At 38.1% G+C, this 16821-nt stretch overlaps 1 protein-coding gene across 2 annotated transcripts; it reads left to right on the top strand.

The window, feature by feature from the left end:
- The first annotated feature begins 912 nt into the window (after positions 1-912).
- srd5a1 (steroid-5-alpha-reductase, alpha polypeptide 1 (3-oxo-5 alpha-steroid delta 4-dehydrogenase alpha 1)) lies at positions 913-14141 on the top strand. Of its 2 annotated transcripts, XM_088090075.1 has the most exons (6): positions 913-984; positions 1081-1371; positions 2762-2928; positions 6852-6953; positions 10910-11060; positions 11232-14141. In XM_088090075.1, exons 2-6 carry the CDS (start codon positions 1124-1126, stop codon positions 11296-11298), a joined length of 735 nt encoding a protein of 244 aa, XP_087946201.1. In that variant the 5' UTR covers positions 913-984; positions 1081-1123; the 3' UTR covers positions 11299-14141. The 2 variants fall into 2 exon arrangements, with proteins under 2 accessions (XP_087946201.1, XP_042362445.1); XM_042506511.2 differs by lacking the exon at positions 913-984 and having other exon boundaries at positions 991-1371.
- The last annotated feature ends 2680 nt before the right edge of the window (positions 14142-16821 follow it).

Genomic DNA, 16821 nt, shown 5'->3' with positions numbered 1-16821 from the left:
TTTGATTTCTAGTTTAATTGAATTAGTGTGATATATCTGTGTGTGTGTGTGTGTGTGTGTGTGTGTGTGTGTGTGTGTGTGTGTGTGTGTTTACAATATAAACAAAACTAACAAACATTCAAATTATGACAACACTCAAATGTACATTTTTCTAATATAACATAGTGTTGTGCGCCACCATTGTTTGCAGCAGGAGGTTTCTGCAGATTATTTTTATTTTATTTATTCCTAGATTTTTTTTCCCACTGCTTTATCTAACAAAAACATGTTAACAATACGTCACATAATCAAGAACATAAAAATACACGAGAGCACAGATCATTTTAAACTGTAATAAATAATAATACTACCAAAACATCAATCAATAAAAATCGTTAAACCACTTGCCATCAAAATGGCAAGTGGATTACTAACCTTAACATTTTGTTCATGGGTAAACACATCCCCCATAAAAAAAAAAAATTAACAACATATTTCAGATATTTATTACTTGTATCGTCATCATAACATTGTATCTTTAAGGATAAAATAATGAGTGATATTACAATTACTGAAAACACGAGAACTTAAATTAGACCAAAAATTCATTGTTATTTTGCACTTAAAAATTACATGGATTTGAGTTTCATCTGCCTGCCCACAGAGAGCGTTTTAAGCATCTGCATATCTGAAAATTATGTAATTTACTGGATAGATTATACTAGTGCACTAGAATAAACGTCATCCCTTAAAGGTCTCTCGATTATACTCAGTATACTCGAAATGAATTTATCTTTTGCTAGGAATACAAACTTTATTAGGTAAAATACTTGTTTTTTTGCCAATGAATTCCTCATTAATATTTATTCATGACATCAGACACCGCCTACATGCCGTTGAAGAACGTGCAAAAACCAGCGTTTTGATTGGCTGATAAGTTCAACTGTCACATCTGTTCAGGAGCTGTGATTGGTCCTGGTTTGCCATTGCAGTCGCACGCGTGTAGTACGTAGCATTTTTCAGTAATTATGATACAATTCATTGTCTAACAGGTATTGTTTGTTTCTGGTTGGTTGACGACATGGACGCTCTGCTCTCCAGGCTCTTCTCCTCGGAGGAAGAGGAGCTGTACATTCTGGACTGCATGGCTTACCTAATGATTATTATGGCATTCGGCACTTTCGTCTCTTTGCTTTTTGAAAATGTCCCATATGGGCGGTATGCTAGCAGCAAATATGGGTTTCCAGTGAACGCCAGGTTTGCTTGGTTCGTCCAGGAGATCCCTGCCTTCCTGATACCTTTGTGTCTGGTCGTTTGGACATCCTCTGCAAAAACATCACTGCTGCCCAACCAGCTACTCATCGCCATGTTCGTCTGCCACTATGCTCAGAGGTGAGTTATTGCAGCCTGTTACATGATGATTTTAAACCTGGAGGCACTGTTGGCTAATGTTCAGCTTGCATGAATACTGTCATGAGTGGCTAAACGGAGGGCCCAGGCTCCTCCCCTCAAATAACATGATGAATATATTAATAATTATGTAGTTCAACAATGTGGCCGTGAAGTGAAAATGCGGTTTTAAATACTAAATATGTAATATATAGAGTCTGATAATATTAAATACTACTACGAGATCAGGCGGCCGCAGCAGGGTGACCGAAAGCACGGTGTACAGTGACAAAAGCTGCGATCCAGGCGGGACAGTCTTCTGACTCCTCCAGCCTTCTTTATAATACACTCATGCTCCCAGCAGCCTTCAGTCTGTACAGGAAGTCACGGGGACGCTGTATCCGCTGAGTTCACCTGTCACCCTAAACAACTATATTAACAAAATTAAAAACCCTCATAACAGAAAGAGCAGATCAGTCAGACAGCCAGTGGTCAGGGCTTCACATGTGTACAGACGTTATTTCAAGAATCCTCAAATCACACTGAGACTACTGACGACAAGTTGTGCTGCTTAATCCTTAATGCTTCTTTTACTTTCTGCTTCAAAATAATTAAAGTACTAGTTTTAAATAACTCTGGGAAAATTGGTTATAATATTTTAATATCCGTATATTTTTATGTGCTCACATTATTAATGAAATGTGGCCTGTGTGTGTGTGTGTGTGTGTTTTGCACATGGTAGGATCTGTATTTTACTGCTGCCCTTACCTGCCCAGGGACTACAGATGGAAATTAGCTAGTAAGCTAAATCTGGTAGAAAGCATCTTTTCTCTTCTGAGACTAAAGTTATTTTGTACATTGTCCCTGATTCAAATAAACTTAATAGACTCAACTAAACTAAACTATACAATAGACTCTGTATAGTTTATAATGAACTCTCAGATCTCGTTTTCTTGATACATCCAGGATTTTCCCCCAGTCACTCAGGAAGGCTCAAGTAGGGCAAGTTTTGGGAAGGGACATGATTTTATAAAAAAAATAAATAAATGATAAAATAAAAAAAACAACCTTAGTCACACCCGAGCCACTCCCTTACTAAGATAAATCGAGTACAGTCCCTAACTTATCGGTGTTAATGTCACCAAAAACCTGTGTTTGCCTAACTGAATAAGTAATAAAACAATAAGCAGCACAAAAGATGGTGTGACACCATTTTATTTTCTCTACCAAAATTTCCACACAAGCCTCCACCAGAGGAAGTTCCCCAAAACCTTTCTCTGTCCCACAGCAACTCAGAGGGACAAGCAATATAGAACAGTCTGTGACATTAATATGCCAAAGCAAGTATTTGAAATGACTTATCTGTGTTAATAATATTTGTGTCTTGTTGCAGATCCCTTATTTATCCGTTTTTAATCCGAGGAGGTAAACCTACGCCATTCGTCTCATTTGTCCTGGCCATTGTTTTCTGCATCTATAATGGCTACATGCAGATCAGGTACCTGAGCCATTATGCTGAGTACCCTGCAGATTGGGTTACACATCCATGCTTCATCGCAGGTTGGTGTTCTGGCTCTGCTACTTCTCTTTCAATAGTAACACAACATGACACACGTTTTACTATGTAAATAGATTAACAGCACTAATTAAAAATCAAATTCATATATAGGGCGGAAGGGTATGCGATTTTCATGGTGCAGAAAATATTGCAATATCATGGTATTACAATATTATTATTATTAGTTACAATGACCCTTACATTAATTTAAATAGGGTTTTTTTTTGGGGGGGGGGGGTCTTTTATGACTATAAATGAAAGTTGAAAAAAATATTTTTAAATGGAAATGAAGAGAGTGTCCTTTTGAAAAATAGCTAAAACAAAGTTGAGATTCTCCATTAAGTTGTGTTTTTTTCCAGTACCACAGATAGGTAAATGTACCTGGTAGGATACCTGTCAATTTTAAGCTAGTGTCAATGCAATGCTGCCTAAAAAAAAAGGTTGACTGAATTTGAGAAGACAAGTTGAGACAATTCTTTTTATTTATTTATTTATTCAGCTTTTCTTTTCAAACTTAGTCAACTTAAGAAAAATGAAGGTTAAAAGTTCAAACAAATAGTATTTTTTTAACAGTGCATGTTATACCACTGCAACCCTAGAAATATAATATAGAGAAAAATAAATAAATAAATATAATAATAAAGAGAAATAAAGAATTGCTTATAATCAATGCCTTTGGCAGACATTAAAATAATTAAAACAGTGTAGGATGCAGTGGTGAGACTAAGTTTAAAAAAAGTAAATGGCTGATATTGTTTTTTGTGTGCAGATTAGCATAAAATAATAGTGTTAGAAATAGCACGTTTTAATTAAATATATAGGAACCGAGTAAAATGCACAGTCAGGATAACAACAGGATCCCTACCCCTCTCACATCTCATCCCTTCTACCCCTCTTTGTTGTCTGATTCTTCTCCTTTTCCATTTTAACTTCTATGAAATGTGCAGCCTTTGCTTAAACACACAACTCAGCTGTCATTCAAACTCTTTTGTCCATCTTCCTCTTTTGGCTTTTGCTCCCCTGCAGGTGCTCCTCACACTTTCCAAAACCTCAGAGTGCTCAGCAGTTTTTCTTGGCTCCTTGTGCTGTTCATGCTAATGCAGGAAACTGTCCATTTAAAATCTATGTTTTTTTTCTCTGTAATTGTTCCCCCTTTCCTCTTACAGTCCTGCATTTTCAGCAGACAAGTGTCGCAAAATATAAAAATACTGGGGTGGAATTAAAGCTTTCAGAGTCAAAATCTGTTTTATTGTACACATACAAGGAATTCCACTCTGCTTTTATGCTTTGCTCTGATAAAGTTCGACATTACAGCTGGGAACAAGGATATTAAAGCAGGACAAATAGAGTAGAACAGACTGTTACACAAGCGCACAAGTATTATACACTGAACAAAAATGTAAATGCAATACTTTTTCCTGTTTTCTCTCCCACTTTTCACAGGTTTAAGTTAAAGATCTAAGACTTTTTATGCGCTCAATAAATATATTCCTTACAAATTTTAATCACAAATTTGATAAAATTAGTGAGTACTTCAACTTTTCCAATATGATCCATCCACCTCACAGGTGTGGCATATCAAGATGGTGATTAAACAGTATGAAATAAAGTCACCTGAACCTGAAGGCTGCACCCAACTCAGAATTATGTCAGTGTAGGCACATTCAGCCGTTAAATACAAATATTCTGCGATTTATTTTGTTTTTCCATATAAAGTTTTAAAGTTTGAATGGGGCTCAGCACGATGTTCAGCGTGACAGCAGCATTCATGTGATATAATAAACAAGCTAACAGAATCGGACAACAGATCGTAAATACGCAACAACATTTTTTGCAGACACTAGGCAAGAGCACCCACTCCCCAGCAAAGAAACGTCCCCAGAGGCACACTGCACAGCACACTGACTGACTGAAAAAGTCTTACATCTTTTATTAAAACTTGTGAAAAAAAAATTGCATCACATTTAAATTTACAGTATGTTCAGTATTTATTATGACTCTCTTATCCACCAATTTTATTTCCCAATTTTCAGTTAAAACATCGTGTTAAATAAATGTAATGAGGCTTATAATCTGACGGGGGTGCTGCTTTGAATCCAGGAGAAAATCTGAAGTGTGGGTGGCAATTCAGAGGACTGAGCCAGGTTCATATACAGTAACTACACTGTTAAGTTACATTTGTCTTTGTCAAAGTGAATTAGAGCATTTCTTATTATTTAGATTTTAACTCAGAAACAGCCCAAATATGAGCTACTGAACAAATAATGTGTTCACAAAAACATTATGTAACTGTAATTATGCAGTGTTATTTTAAGCGCTGATGCAGTAACGATATTGATGAGTATTGTGTATACATGCTGTAACTTTTTTTTTTTAAAGATTTTTTTGGCTTTTTGCCTTTATTTGAGATAGGACAGCCATAGTGTAAAAGGGAGAGAGAGAGAGGGGATGACATGCAGCAATGGTCTAAGGCTGGAATTGAACCTGCAGCTGCTGCAGCGAGAACTCAGCCTCTCTACCTGGGGCGCCCACCCTACCAACTGAGCCACTGGGCGCCTGTACATGCTGTAACTTTTATAGAACTGTCAACATTGAGCCATTATGCACATTTGCCCTCTTTCTGAGAGTCAGGGGAGAAAAGTGAGCTCAGTCTGAGCTCATGTCTGCGCATCAAGTGTGGAGCTGAAGCAGGGAGGCGATTAGCTGAGCTTAACGCAAAGATTGAATCCAGAAGGAAACAGCTTACTATTCGACAGATATGAGAGTGGTATTGATCTGCTCATCTCAATGTATGTGCAAATTCAAAATAAAATAACAATAATTAGAAGAATAAATAAATAAGTGGTATATACAGCTGGTATAGGAGTGGAAATAAAGAAATATATATATACAAAATCAATTAAAGACAAAGTTACAATGTAAGTGTGTTACCAATATTCTTCAAAAATGAATGGTGCAGTGAAAAATGAATTGTACGGTTAAAAATGAATTTTATAAATCCACAGTTTATCTTGATAAAAAGCTTGCCTTAAATGTTTCATACTATGTAAACAACCACCTCAATCTCAGTGCATCATTTATATGTACAATATCAGTTGTTGTGGTACTAAACAAAAAATTGCTTGATTCCACATAAAAAACTCATTTTCTGTAGTTGTAATAATAATGACATAATATTATCTAGTGTAACATAATATAGTAAAGCAGTAGTATAATAGAATATCAAATGTTACATGATCCAAAATGTACAATTCTCGGCATATCACCAAATGAACAAGAAACCAATAAATATTTATACAGGATATTCAGAATCAGGAAAATGAAACAGAAAACAAGGAACTGGTTAAATCACACCTCCCCATTATTTAAAGCTGCAAATCAAATATAAAAAGCATCTCAGAGATGGAAAAACTAACAGAATTATAAATCAGGAGGAGTACATAAAACATGGAGTAAAATGGAGTAAATACAATAATAAGAATTGAAAAGTCCACAGCTTTTTATCAGCTTTGCTAATTTTCTTTATTTTTTTCCTTAATTTTATTCTTTTTTCTTCTTCAGGATGTAAGCTATTATTATTATTATTACTGTTATTGATATTTAGTTTACTTTTCACCTGTTTGCCAACTACAAAGAAAATGTGGGGATGTCAAAGAAAAATTTGGAAATCATAAAAGCCAATGTAAATTTATGTTAATTACTACAATAAACTATGTTAAAAAATGTAATATGGTATATTATGGTACAGTATGGTATGTATATAATATAATAAAATATGGTCTACTACAATATAATAATATTAACATGAATAACTTTGTATGGTATGAAATAAAAGTAAGACATATCAGATTTGTAAACCTAAATTGGCTGAAGGGGCTTTTTGGTGATTTCGTGCTAAAACAGCTTTTGGTTGGTTCATGTCCAGGCTCTGTGCTGTGGTTGCTCGGCTGTCTGGTGAATTTGCACTCTGACCACATCCTGAGGAACCTGAGGAAGCCTGGAGAGACTGGTTACAAGATTCCCAAAGGTAAGGTCTTTAGTTAAGAAAACACCGGGCCCGAATTATTTCTGTCACCACAGCAAACAAGTCTTCCTCTACAGTTACAGCACATTTAACTTTCAAAGAGGAAGACTTCATGAGAGCATGCATGTATTTAAGAGCTGCTTTTATATATACTTTGTACTTTAGCTTTGTTTTATGTGCTGTATATGAAAGCTGTAGTTAGTAGTTACAGGAGCCAACCTTGACAATATACAGTTAAAAATACTTATATTTAACTGAGTGAATGGGACCATTCTTCAGAAGGCGTACTTTTAATTTTCAATACAGGACATTTACTGTTATAGGCACATTTTACACTGTGACGATACTTCTGTTTAGGTTTAGAGTTTGAATCCTTTTTCCACTGCCGCTGTGGGGTGACAAGAAAGTCAAGAAAGCAGTAATCACATGATGGCGCAGAGCTCTGCGGTCCTCGTACACAGCGCTAGATGCTAATTTTCCAGTGTGGTCGCATGATTATACGGGATCACAGTGTAAGCAGAATCACAGGTTGTCAATAGTTATCTTTCCCTCTCAGCCTTGCCCTCTGTGAACCCTCACATTAGTGTTTAAAAAGGTTCTTGCTGCTGTGACTGGTCCGCCTCAGCTGTGTGTCAGTGACTCACAGTACACGGAGTGTTTGTGTGTGTAGTTTTGCTTTAGTTGACACAGAAAGAGAAATGTTGTAAACCGCACAGTGTTGATAGTAATCATGTCAGACAGCAGGCCAGCCCCATACTGGAACATGGATATTATACTGTATGTCTGAACCAGGCTGATCCCAGATTCATGCTAAATAAAGTGTTGCTTGTTTACTTAGTACCATGCTCATGTTTGTACAGTAAATATAAGCTACAGCTGGCAGCTGGTTATCTTAGCTTAGCATAAACAGCTAGCCTGGTTCTGTCCAGTAACCAAGGTAACAAAATCTGCCTTCCAGCTAAAGCTCACTATTTTAAAGCGTAACTTGTGTGTTTTTCAACCTTATGTTCTCATGTCTTTGTGTTTGAGTGACTAATGGGAACAACAATTTTTGAAACTGGTCCAGTATCGAGCAAGAGGGCTGCAGTTGGCAGCGACAAAACAGGCTGCAATGTAACCGCTTAGGGCATTTGTGCACTGTCCTCTTACTTCCACTAAAGGTGATAGTTTTCACCAAAGAGCAGCTCACAACTTTAAGCATCTGACAGCATTATGAAAGGGATCAATACAGAGATGGACTTCACTGTTAAAGGGATAGTTCACCCAAAACATGAAAAGTCATTCATTATTTACTCACCCTCATTCCTGTGGAGAGTCAGGTGAAGTTTTATAGTCCACAAATCACTGCTGGAGGTTCACAGGGAAAAAGTGTTGCACTCATCTCCCAAACAATTGAAGCAACTTGTGACCAGAGTTCAAACGTTTGCGGTATCTCATGCTACCTGGGAGCCTCCCCCACACACAGAGAGAAACTTATAGAGTTAGCAGCAAGCATCAAGTAGCTTTGTCGGTTTTAAAACTACTGTGCTCTCTAGCTCTCATTGGTATTGTGTGATTGTGCGAAAGTGAATGTGGCTCCCACACTAGGGACTACAGGCTACAACAAGGCTTAAAACATGACGCCAGTGATGTTATTCAAAACAACTTGGCACGTCGGGGCTTCAGGACACCTGGATTACTTCAGACAAGCAGTATGGAGACATTTTGTGCTTTTATTATGTTTTTTTTTTAATGTTTGAATCCTGGTCACAATTTGCTTCTACTGTTTTGGACATTGTTTCAAAAAATGTTAAATGTTGAAAGACACCGGTTAAATTTAATGTGTTGTATCGTAGTTTTTTTTAACCCTTTAAAACCGCGATCGGCATCAGTTGTCCTGTGCTCGGTCCAGACACCTTTCACAAGCTATTTGACTCTTTGAAACTGGAGCAGATTAGTATCAAAAACATGGTGCAAAAGGCAACGATAAAGGTGGTAAGAAATGTCTCATTAAATACAGAAATAATTAATCAGAAATAAGTGAAAGGTATTTCACTTATAATTACCAAAAAAAATTGTTTTTAAGAAGAAGGGAGGATTTTTTAAAATAATTCCAAAAATGTTCAAAAATATATATTTATAAATACAACAATTTGATATTTAAAGTTATGCCACAAAATATAATAAAATACTAAAAATGTCTATTTTTTCATTATCAGAACGTTTTTAGGTAATTTAGTTGTTTTTACTCTTTTTTTTCTCACTTATTTCCAGGTAATTTTCTGTAACTTTTTAATTGTAACTTTTTAACAGTTCTTTTGCTAATTTTTGGGCAAAGTCTTTGGGCAAAAGTCAAGCTGCTTGTTGCCTTTTCCCCACATTTTTGAAAGATATTAAACCAATTCACTGAGGTTTTAAAGGGTTAATCCATACAAAACAAAAGGTAAAATCAACAGAGCCAGGGTAGCTGTGTACCTCAGTTTTATGCTAAGCTAAGCTAAGTGGCTGCTGGCTCCAGCATCATATTGAATGGACAGATATGAGTGAAATGCACCTTCTCATCTAGCTCTCAGCAAGAAAACGAGCAAAAAATTGGAACCGTTCCTTTAAAACAAGGGTTGATAGGCCATATACATTTTATGTGTCTCAAGAAAATGGAAACAATTCACTGACAAAACAGATGAATGGATGTTTTGATGTTGGATAATTTTCAGAGTGTTTGACCTTTACTGTGTGAAAATGGATGCACACTCTGTTTGAAGTGACAAGTACAGGGGAGGGGTGGGTAAACAAGATTTTGGCCCATCTCCAAATTCCTTTTGACAAACAGACTCGAGGGCCCTATGTATGGGGGAAAGCAAAACAAAATCCACATTGCTGCTTTTTAGATCACATCATTGGCAAATTCAGACAGTGAATTGGATTTTTTTCCCTCTGCTAACTGAATCAGTAGTCATAACAGGTTCACAGCGAGAGTGGCTCCCCTGGCTACAACCATAGTCACAACAATAGCACCTTGAGCCTGAACTTGCAGTGAACCTGTTGAAACAATCCAGCCCGAACCCTCAAGAAAAATATAGCAGAGAAGGCGAGGCGGGAGGAAGTTGTGAGCCGTGCTGCTCCAAATGAACTTCCAGGCACATTTGGAATTCCCTCAGTCAAGAATGCCATTTTCACACAGAGGGTTGCAACACCACACATGGCTGGAGTCAAAGAGCAAGCGCTAAGCCATCTATGGTCAGTGTGGAGCTGGTTGTGGATGCCCTTTGAGTTTTTGGCAGGGTGCAGACTAAAATTTATATATAGATATCATTAAAGGGACAGTCACCCCAAAATCGAATAACATTTTTTCACTAAGCTGTAGTGCTATTTATCAGTCTAGATAGTTTTGGAGTGAGTTGCCGGATGTTGGAGATATCGGCTGTAGAGAAGTCTGCCTTCTCTCTAATATAATGGAACTAGATGGCACTTGGCTTGTAGTGGTCAAAGCGCCAAAAAATACATTTGAAAAAAAAACACAAAACCACAGTAATATCTTACCGTCACAGCCCTACTCACCACAAGGTCTGAGGATTATCTTGAGTAACCGGGTCCTGATTTCTGGAAAGACGAATTGCTGTTGAGTTTTTCAAATTAATTTTGTGGCTCTTTGAGCACCACAAGCCGAGTGCCTTCCTGTTCCATTATACTGAAGAGAAGGCAGACATCTCTAAGGCGATATCTCCAACACTCAGCAGCTCACACCAAAACTATGTAGACTGATAAATAGCAGTACAGGTAAGACAGTCTTTTTGACTTTGGGGTGAACTGTCTCTTTAAAATACCACTGCTCATTCAGTTAAGTATTGAATTGAAGTAAATGAAGATCCATCATATTTTATGTCTTTCTCTCCAGAGTAGAATATTTGGATTGTTTTGCCTCAGTGAATGTATAAAGGGAGAAGCATACCTGTCCTCATTCCTGTGTCTTCCACCCACAGGCGGAATGTTTGAATACGTGTCTGGAGCCAACTTCTTAGGAGAGATAACAGAGTGGGCAGGCTTCGCTCTGGCTGGCCACTCTGTTCACAGTTCAGCCTTTGCCATCTTCACCACAGTGGTTCTCACCAGCAGGGCTGTGGCCCACCACAAGTATGAATAATACACACACACACACACACACACACACACACACACACACACACACACACACACACACACACACACACACAGAAAGCAGGTTTTCATGGAGTGTGTTGCACATTTTGAAGCAAATACTTGTATTAACAGAAGAAAATGCTGCTTTTTGCTTTTTCTCTACAGATGGTACATCGCTAAGTTCGAAGACTACCCTAAAAGTAGGAAGGCACTGATTCCCTTTGTGTTCTAAAAAAACAGGTACTCGTTCTTACAGTGGATCAGAAGAACACCCAAAGATATACTTTTTTAAATCTAGGAAAAGCTCTATTGTCAGAACAAACCTTAAACATACAGTTTGTTCATTTTATTAACCCTTCTGTCTTCTTCGGGTTATTTTTTAACCTTTTGGACTGTTTCTTGTGGATAACTTTGGTTGTGGTCATGCATATTGCATACATTATAACCATGGGGTGAATTTTGGTATTTCAGGAAAAAAAAGAAGTCTTTAATGCACTGTGTAAATCAAATAGTCACACCTGTGTTCCTTGCAGCATTTTTTACTCTGATTTTTGTTTTAAATAAAAAATCAAGTTCTTATCACAAAAACTGGCATTTAAGGGGTTAAAATTTTGAAACAGAATGATTTTTTTATGTATGGCGAGAACAGCAGTTACTCAAAGTATTCATAAGAAAAAAATTAATGATACATTAATACATAATATTTCTATGGCAGTCTTTATTGGGAATTATTTTTTGCCCTGAGGAACACAGGTGTCGCACTTATTTGATGGATGCACAAGGATTAAAAATAAGTCTGCATTCTTGTAAATGATCGCACTTGAGCTGCAAGCAAGCAACAGTTAAAAACCATTATCTTAAATGGATGTTTGTCATTACCTTTGCTCAATATATTGTTAATAATATCCATAAAGCCAAATAACCTCAACAACCATGAACTGAATGTACTGGAATGGAAGTGCTGTGTTTGCTGGAGAGGCAACATTCAGGACTCCTCCAGAGGAAAGAAGACAGCGAATGGAGCATACCTCAACAGCAATACGCTGGATTTATAACACTCTGCAGCAGCAATAAACACTTTTAAGACTCTCCACTGATCTGCATATCCTCCCAGATGGAACATAAACTTGCAAATGCAGAGCAGACACTTAAAGTTTTCATTCATTCTCAAGAGTCATCTGTTGCAAATGCATCTTTTTACCATCCTTTCCAGTTAAAAAAATATGAAAGACGGAGGAGCTTTGAACACATTTTCCTGCCTCGTTTTGCTCAGGGTGTCATCAGAAAGACTTTTCAACCTACTTCATCATCTCAAACTCCTGGAGGAAAAGCCACTTTGGAACAACAGGGAGCTGCATCTCTGTCCTGTATAGACTGGCTGCAGCTACTCGGTTGCAGGGACATCAAAATGGAGGTCAGACATGGCCCTCAATAACTCACCCATGCCTGAAATGAGAAGAAGAGAGCATCGCCTTAATACATCACTCCTGCCAGGGCTTTTGAGAAAGACAGAAAAGAAGAACCAGTGAAGAAATGAATGTATATGTGAAAGCATAAATACTTAGTACGTTTACATGCACAGTTTAGTGAAGCTACGGTTATAGCTCGATTTGGCCCTTTAATTGGACTACTGTCCTTGTCCCAGTTTACATACACCAGGGAATAATCAATTTATTGACGGAAGTACGGCCTCCACGGCAGGTGGAGATATGCCCCCTTTCAGCTAGTTGCTATAGACCCTTATTATTTCTACAGTCTGTGATATGGACCATATCACAGTCATAACTATTTAACTTCAGGAAAGGAAACTGACAGGTCCACATAATCAAACTGCGCTGGGCAAACGCTGCCCTCATTGATTAGTTTTAAGCCACCTAAAAAAAATCAATATCAGCTCAACTGTAGCCTACGCTATTTATGGAATATTTTCACTGCTTTACCTTGCTGTGAAACAGCCCTTACTGATAGAAATTTAAAGCCATTCAATCAAAAACACCAGACTCAACTGAGAAAATCAGTCATTTTACTCCACTGAATGGCGGAGCTGCTGCTCTATTGCTGCCTCCATCAGCTGTTGTTGCAGGTAAAGAGGAGACAATATTCAAATATAGTGTACACTTAAACTGGTTTTGATTTACTTTTATTTTATTTTTTTTAATGTGGCTAAAATATGTTTTTCTGCAGCCCTGTCCACAGCAGTACGATGCTTAGTTTCCATGCCGAAGTTGTGAGACTGTACTTTATTTATCACAGGAGGGGGGGCAGGGGTGGGGGTGTGTGGAATGTTTAATATAGGCTTGGGCAGTATGTAATATTTACATTACCTACCTACATTACCCCCCCCCAAAACCTAAATTCAAAGTTAAAGTTATATATAAAAAAACACGCCGTTATTCCCCACAGTCTCTCTATGTCTGCTGGCCACCGGCTGTTTACAGTCCTGTAAATTCTCCCTCCATCACTAGGTGTCACTGTGTCTTTCATCTCAGCTGCCTGTTTCACCAATAGAGACTGGAGGCTGAGCTCTGATGGTGCACGCTGTGCACATACAGTGAGTTTAATAGGAATAGGAGCGCCTGTCTCCATGACGGTATTGAAAAACAAACCTTTTTTTTAAATACCCTGGTATACTGTAATATCATGATATCGCCCAAGCCTATAGTTTAATAATCATGTTTACCATGAACCAGCTGTGTGAGTCAGGACCTCTCTGGAATCATGTCTTATTTTGTAGACATTAATAGTGTGATCTGTTTTATGTTCAGCATATCTCAAAATCAGTTTAGATTATGTCATCATTTTTTCACAGGTTAAATTTGTATGCAAAAGAAAATGACATTGATTTTGCATTGAAACATGTTCCACATTGTACTCAAAAACTACACAATGCCAGCTGCAGTTTCATCCTGATCAGTGCCCTCGTTACAAGCAGCGGATATTTTCCAACACTAATTACAGCAAAGGTCAGGTCATTATGAATTTTATTAATGTGTTGTATTTGAAAAAATACAATCTTTTTAACACATGGTTTCATCAATAAATAATAGGACCTGTGTGCCTGAGAGTGATGAAAAATGACGGCTGCATGTTGCAGAAGCTTATACAGAGTGACATCCTTCATGTCCCAGGTCCCCACTGTCTCTCTCTCTCTCTCTCTCTCTCTCTCTCTCTCTCTCTCTCTGTCTGTCTGTCTGTCTGTCTGTGCCTGTGTGTCTGTCTTTCAGGCTGTTTCCTCAGTGTATCCTCGTCATCCATGCTCCCTATAATTGCATCTCTATATTACACAGCCAGTATTTACTGAGCCTGCCATCTGACTGTACTGCAATTCATCTTAAGGCAGACACCAATGGATTTCTTTTTTATATGGAAATCAATGAGCTGGCTTTTAAAGGTGGAGTATGTGGGATTGGCATCTAGTGGTGAAGTTGCAGATTGCAGCCAGCTGAAACTTCTCCTGTTCTGAGCTGCTGTAGAAACAATTTTGGGAACTCTGTGAACGAGAACCTGGTTCCTATGTGGATATAAATGGCTCATTCTAAGGCAACGGAAACAGTGATTCTTATTTTCAGGTGATTATACACTAAAAAAACGTAGTTATGATGATTGTATTCTATTTCTCCTGATATATCCCCTTAAATCCTACACACTAGACCTTTAACCCTTTGAAACCTTAGCAAATCGGCTGTTTTTTCTTAAACATGGGAGAAGGGCAATAAGCAACTTGGGGAAAAAATTATCAAAAACTAAACATTTCCATGAAGATGACCTAAAATTGAGCAAATAACAGAAAGTTTGTTTTTTTTTTAAAAAGGAAATTACCTGAAAAAAGTGCTAAGACTTTTATAAATAGTAACTTATTTTGAATATATTATTAAAATAATTATAAATGTAGTTTCTGGATGTTTTTCCTTTTTTAGATAATTTTCTTATATTAATATTATATATATAATATCTAATATTTGTGGTTCTGAACCTGCAGGAGCTGCTGCTCTGCAGTTGGATGATATTTACTGAGCCCATTGTAACTCTGTCCTTGTTCTGCTCTATAAAAACCCCCGGTGTGGCTGACACACCTCAGGCAATATGTTCATGTGTGGAAATGTGAAATAGCTGTTGAATTACAGTGTAAATGCAGCTTTCCATTAATGTAGGTTAAATATCTGGAACGTGCTGCGGCCTCATTATCATTCAAGCCACATGCAGGCTCAGGCTACCGCCTGCTTCCTCAATAATATCTGCTATTACTGCTATGCCTGAAAGCATACTGTTGACTTCTCCAGTCTCTGTGTGTGTCGGTGTATGTGTTAGGCATCTGTCAGCTATGGTCCAGTCGTCACCAATGTGGTAATCCCATAAAAGCTGACAATGAGGCAAACCAGCCTTGAAATCACACACACACACACACACACACACACACGCACACTGGCACACAGTCGGTGTTGGCGTTTGGCTTGAGTCGAGACTGTGACATGAGAGATGAGAGGAATAACCTATTCAATCTGGTGTTTCACTCAAATGCCTGTGTTTCACGCAGTGTAAGATAGAGGGAGATAGACAGAAGAGCATAGATCTCTCCCGGCGTACAGTGGGAGTGAGCAGCTGTGTGTGTGTGTGTCTCAGTGTGTTATACAGAGGGCTACATATCCTAGCTGGCACATATTTTGCTCTGGGGGGTTTTCCTTGACTCTGTCACATGCTGCACGTGAGCAGCAGGGGTTGGGGGCGGGCATTATGCAAGACGCGCTCTCCTTCGCTCTCTTTAACATGCATACGCATCCCCAGAAGGTGCTGGTTCTGCCTTATCCAGGCTGCCTCCACTCCATCATGGAGCCTAATGGGCTGGGAGATGGCTGTTCCTGGGGCTGGGTAGTGCACAGTCTGGGATGATCAACACGACCTGCTGAGTGTTGCCCCTTGAAAATGAGCAGTTGGATTCACAGGCTGCAGAGTACATCTGAAATAATAAACAGAAAAAGAAGGAGCTCATTGTGTTACCCTGTGGAATGCAGAGCTTTCTGCTGTTTGTATGGATGTGAGCAGCATTTCAAGGGCCATAGGTTGTCATTATGGGCCCCAGCAGTATTAAGGATGCTAGCTGACAGCACAATGTGGTCTCCTTCTCTACATAATGTTTATGTTAATTTTATGTGGTTGAAGAGTTATTTTTCAAGGATTTAAAATAGGTATTTTTTGCATTTAGAGCTTTCCTGAAGCAAGGTGCATGAAGTGGTGGATCTCTGTCAGCCTCAACAGGACAGACATATTCCCTTTCATTCCCAAATTATTAGTGGAGAACACTGCCTAAATTCAGAATCCCAATGTTATTTCCATGGTCTAATAATGTTTTAATCAATCATATAATATATTCAATGAGCTACTACAAGGCCAGGCACCGGAGAGAGAAGTCTCAAACTTGTGATGTCATCAACTAGGCTACAACATATGAAGGTCCTCCACAGACAAGGAATGGGATCCGAATTTTGTGAACCTACAGAAAGTTAGTTTTCTTTTTTATTCCCCAATGAGCTTTATTTTGTTAAAGTGTTCCCAGTACTGATCTTAGTGCATTTCTATAGGATTTTAGGGCATTTCAAGGATTTTAGGATGTTCTAGGATTATAGGATGTTCTAGGATTTTAGGATGTTCCAGGATGTTAGGACATAAGATTTTTATACATTTCAGTGATTTAAGGATGTTCTGCGCATACAGGTCTTGTCTCAAAATGCATTTCTGTAATGGTGACCCCTTATGGGCT

Source organism: Plectropomus leopardus, chromosome 17, assembly GCF_026936395.1.
Source record: "Plectropomus leopardus strain MGB_pleo_1.0 chromosome 17, ASM2693639v1, whole genome shotgun sequence".
Lineage (NCBI taxonomy): Eukaryota > Metazoa > Chordata > Actinopteri > Perciformes > Serranidae > Plectropomus > Plectropomus leopardus.
This window is presented reverse-complemented; position numbering and strand designations above follow the sequence as displayed.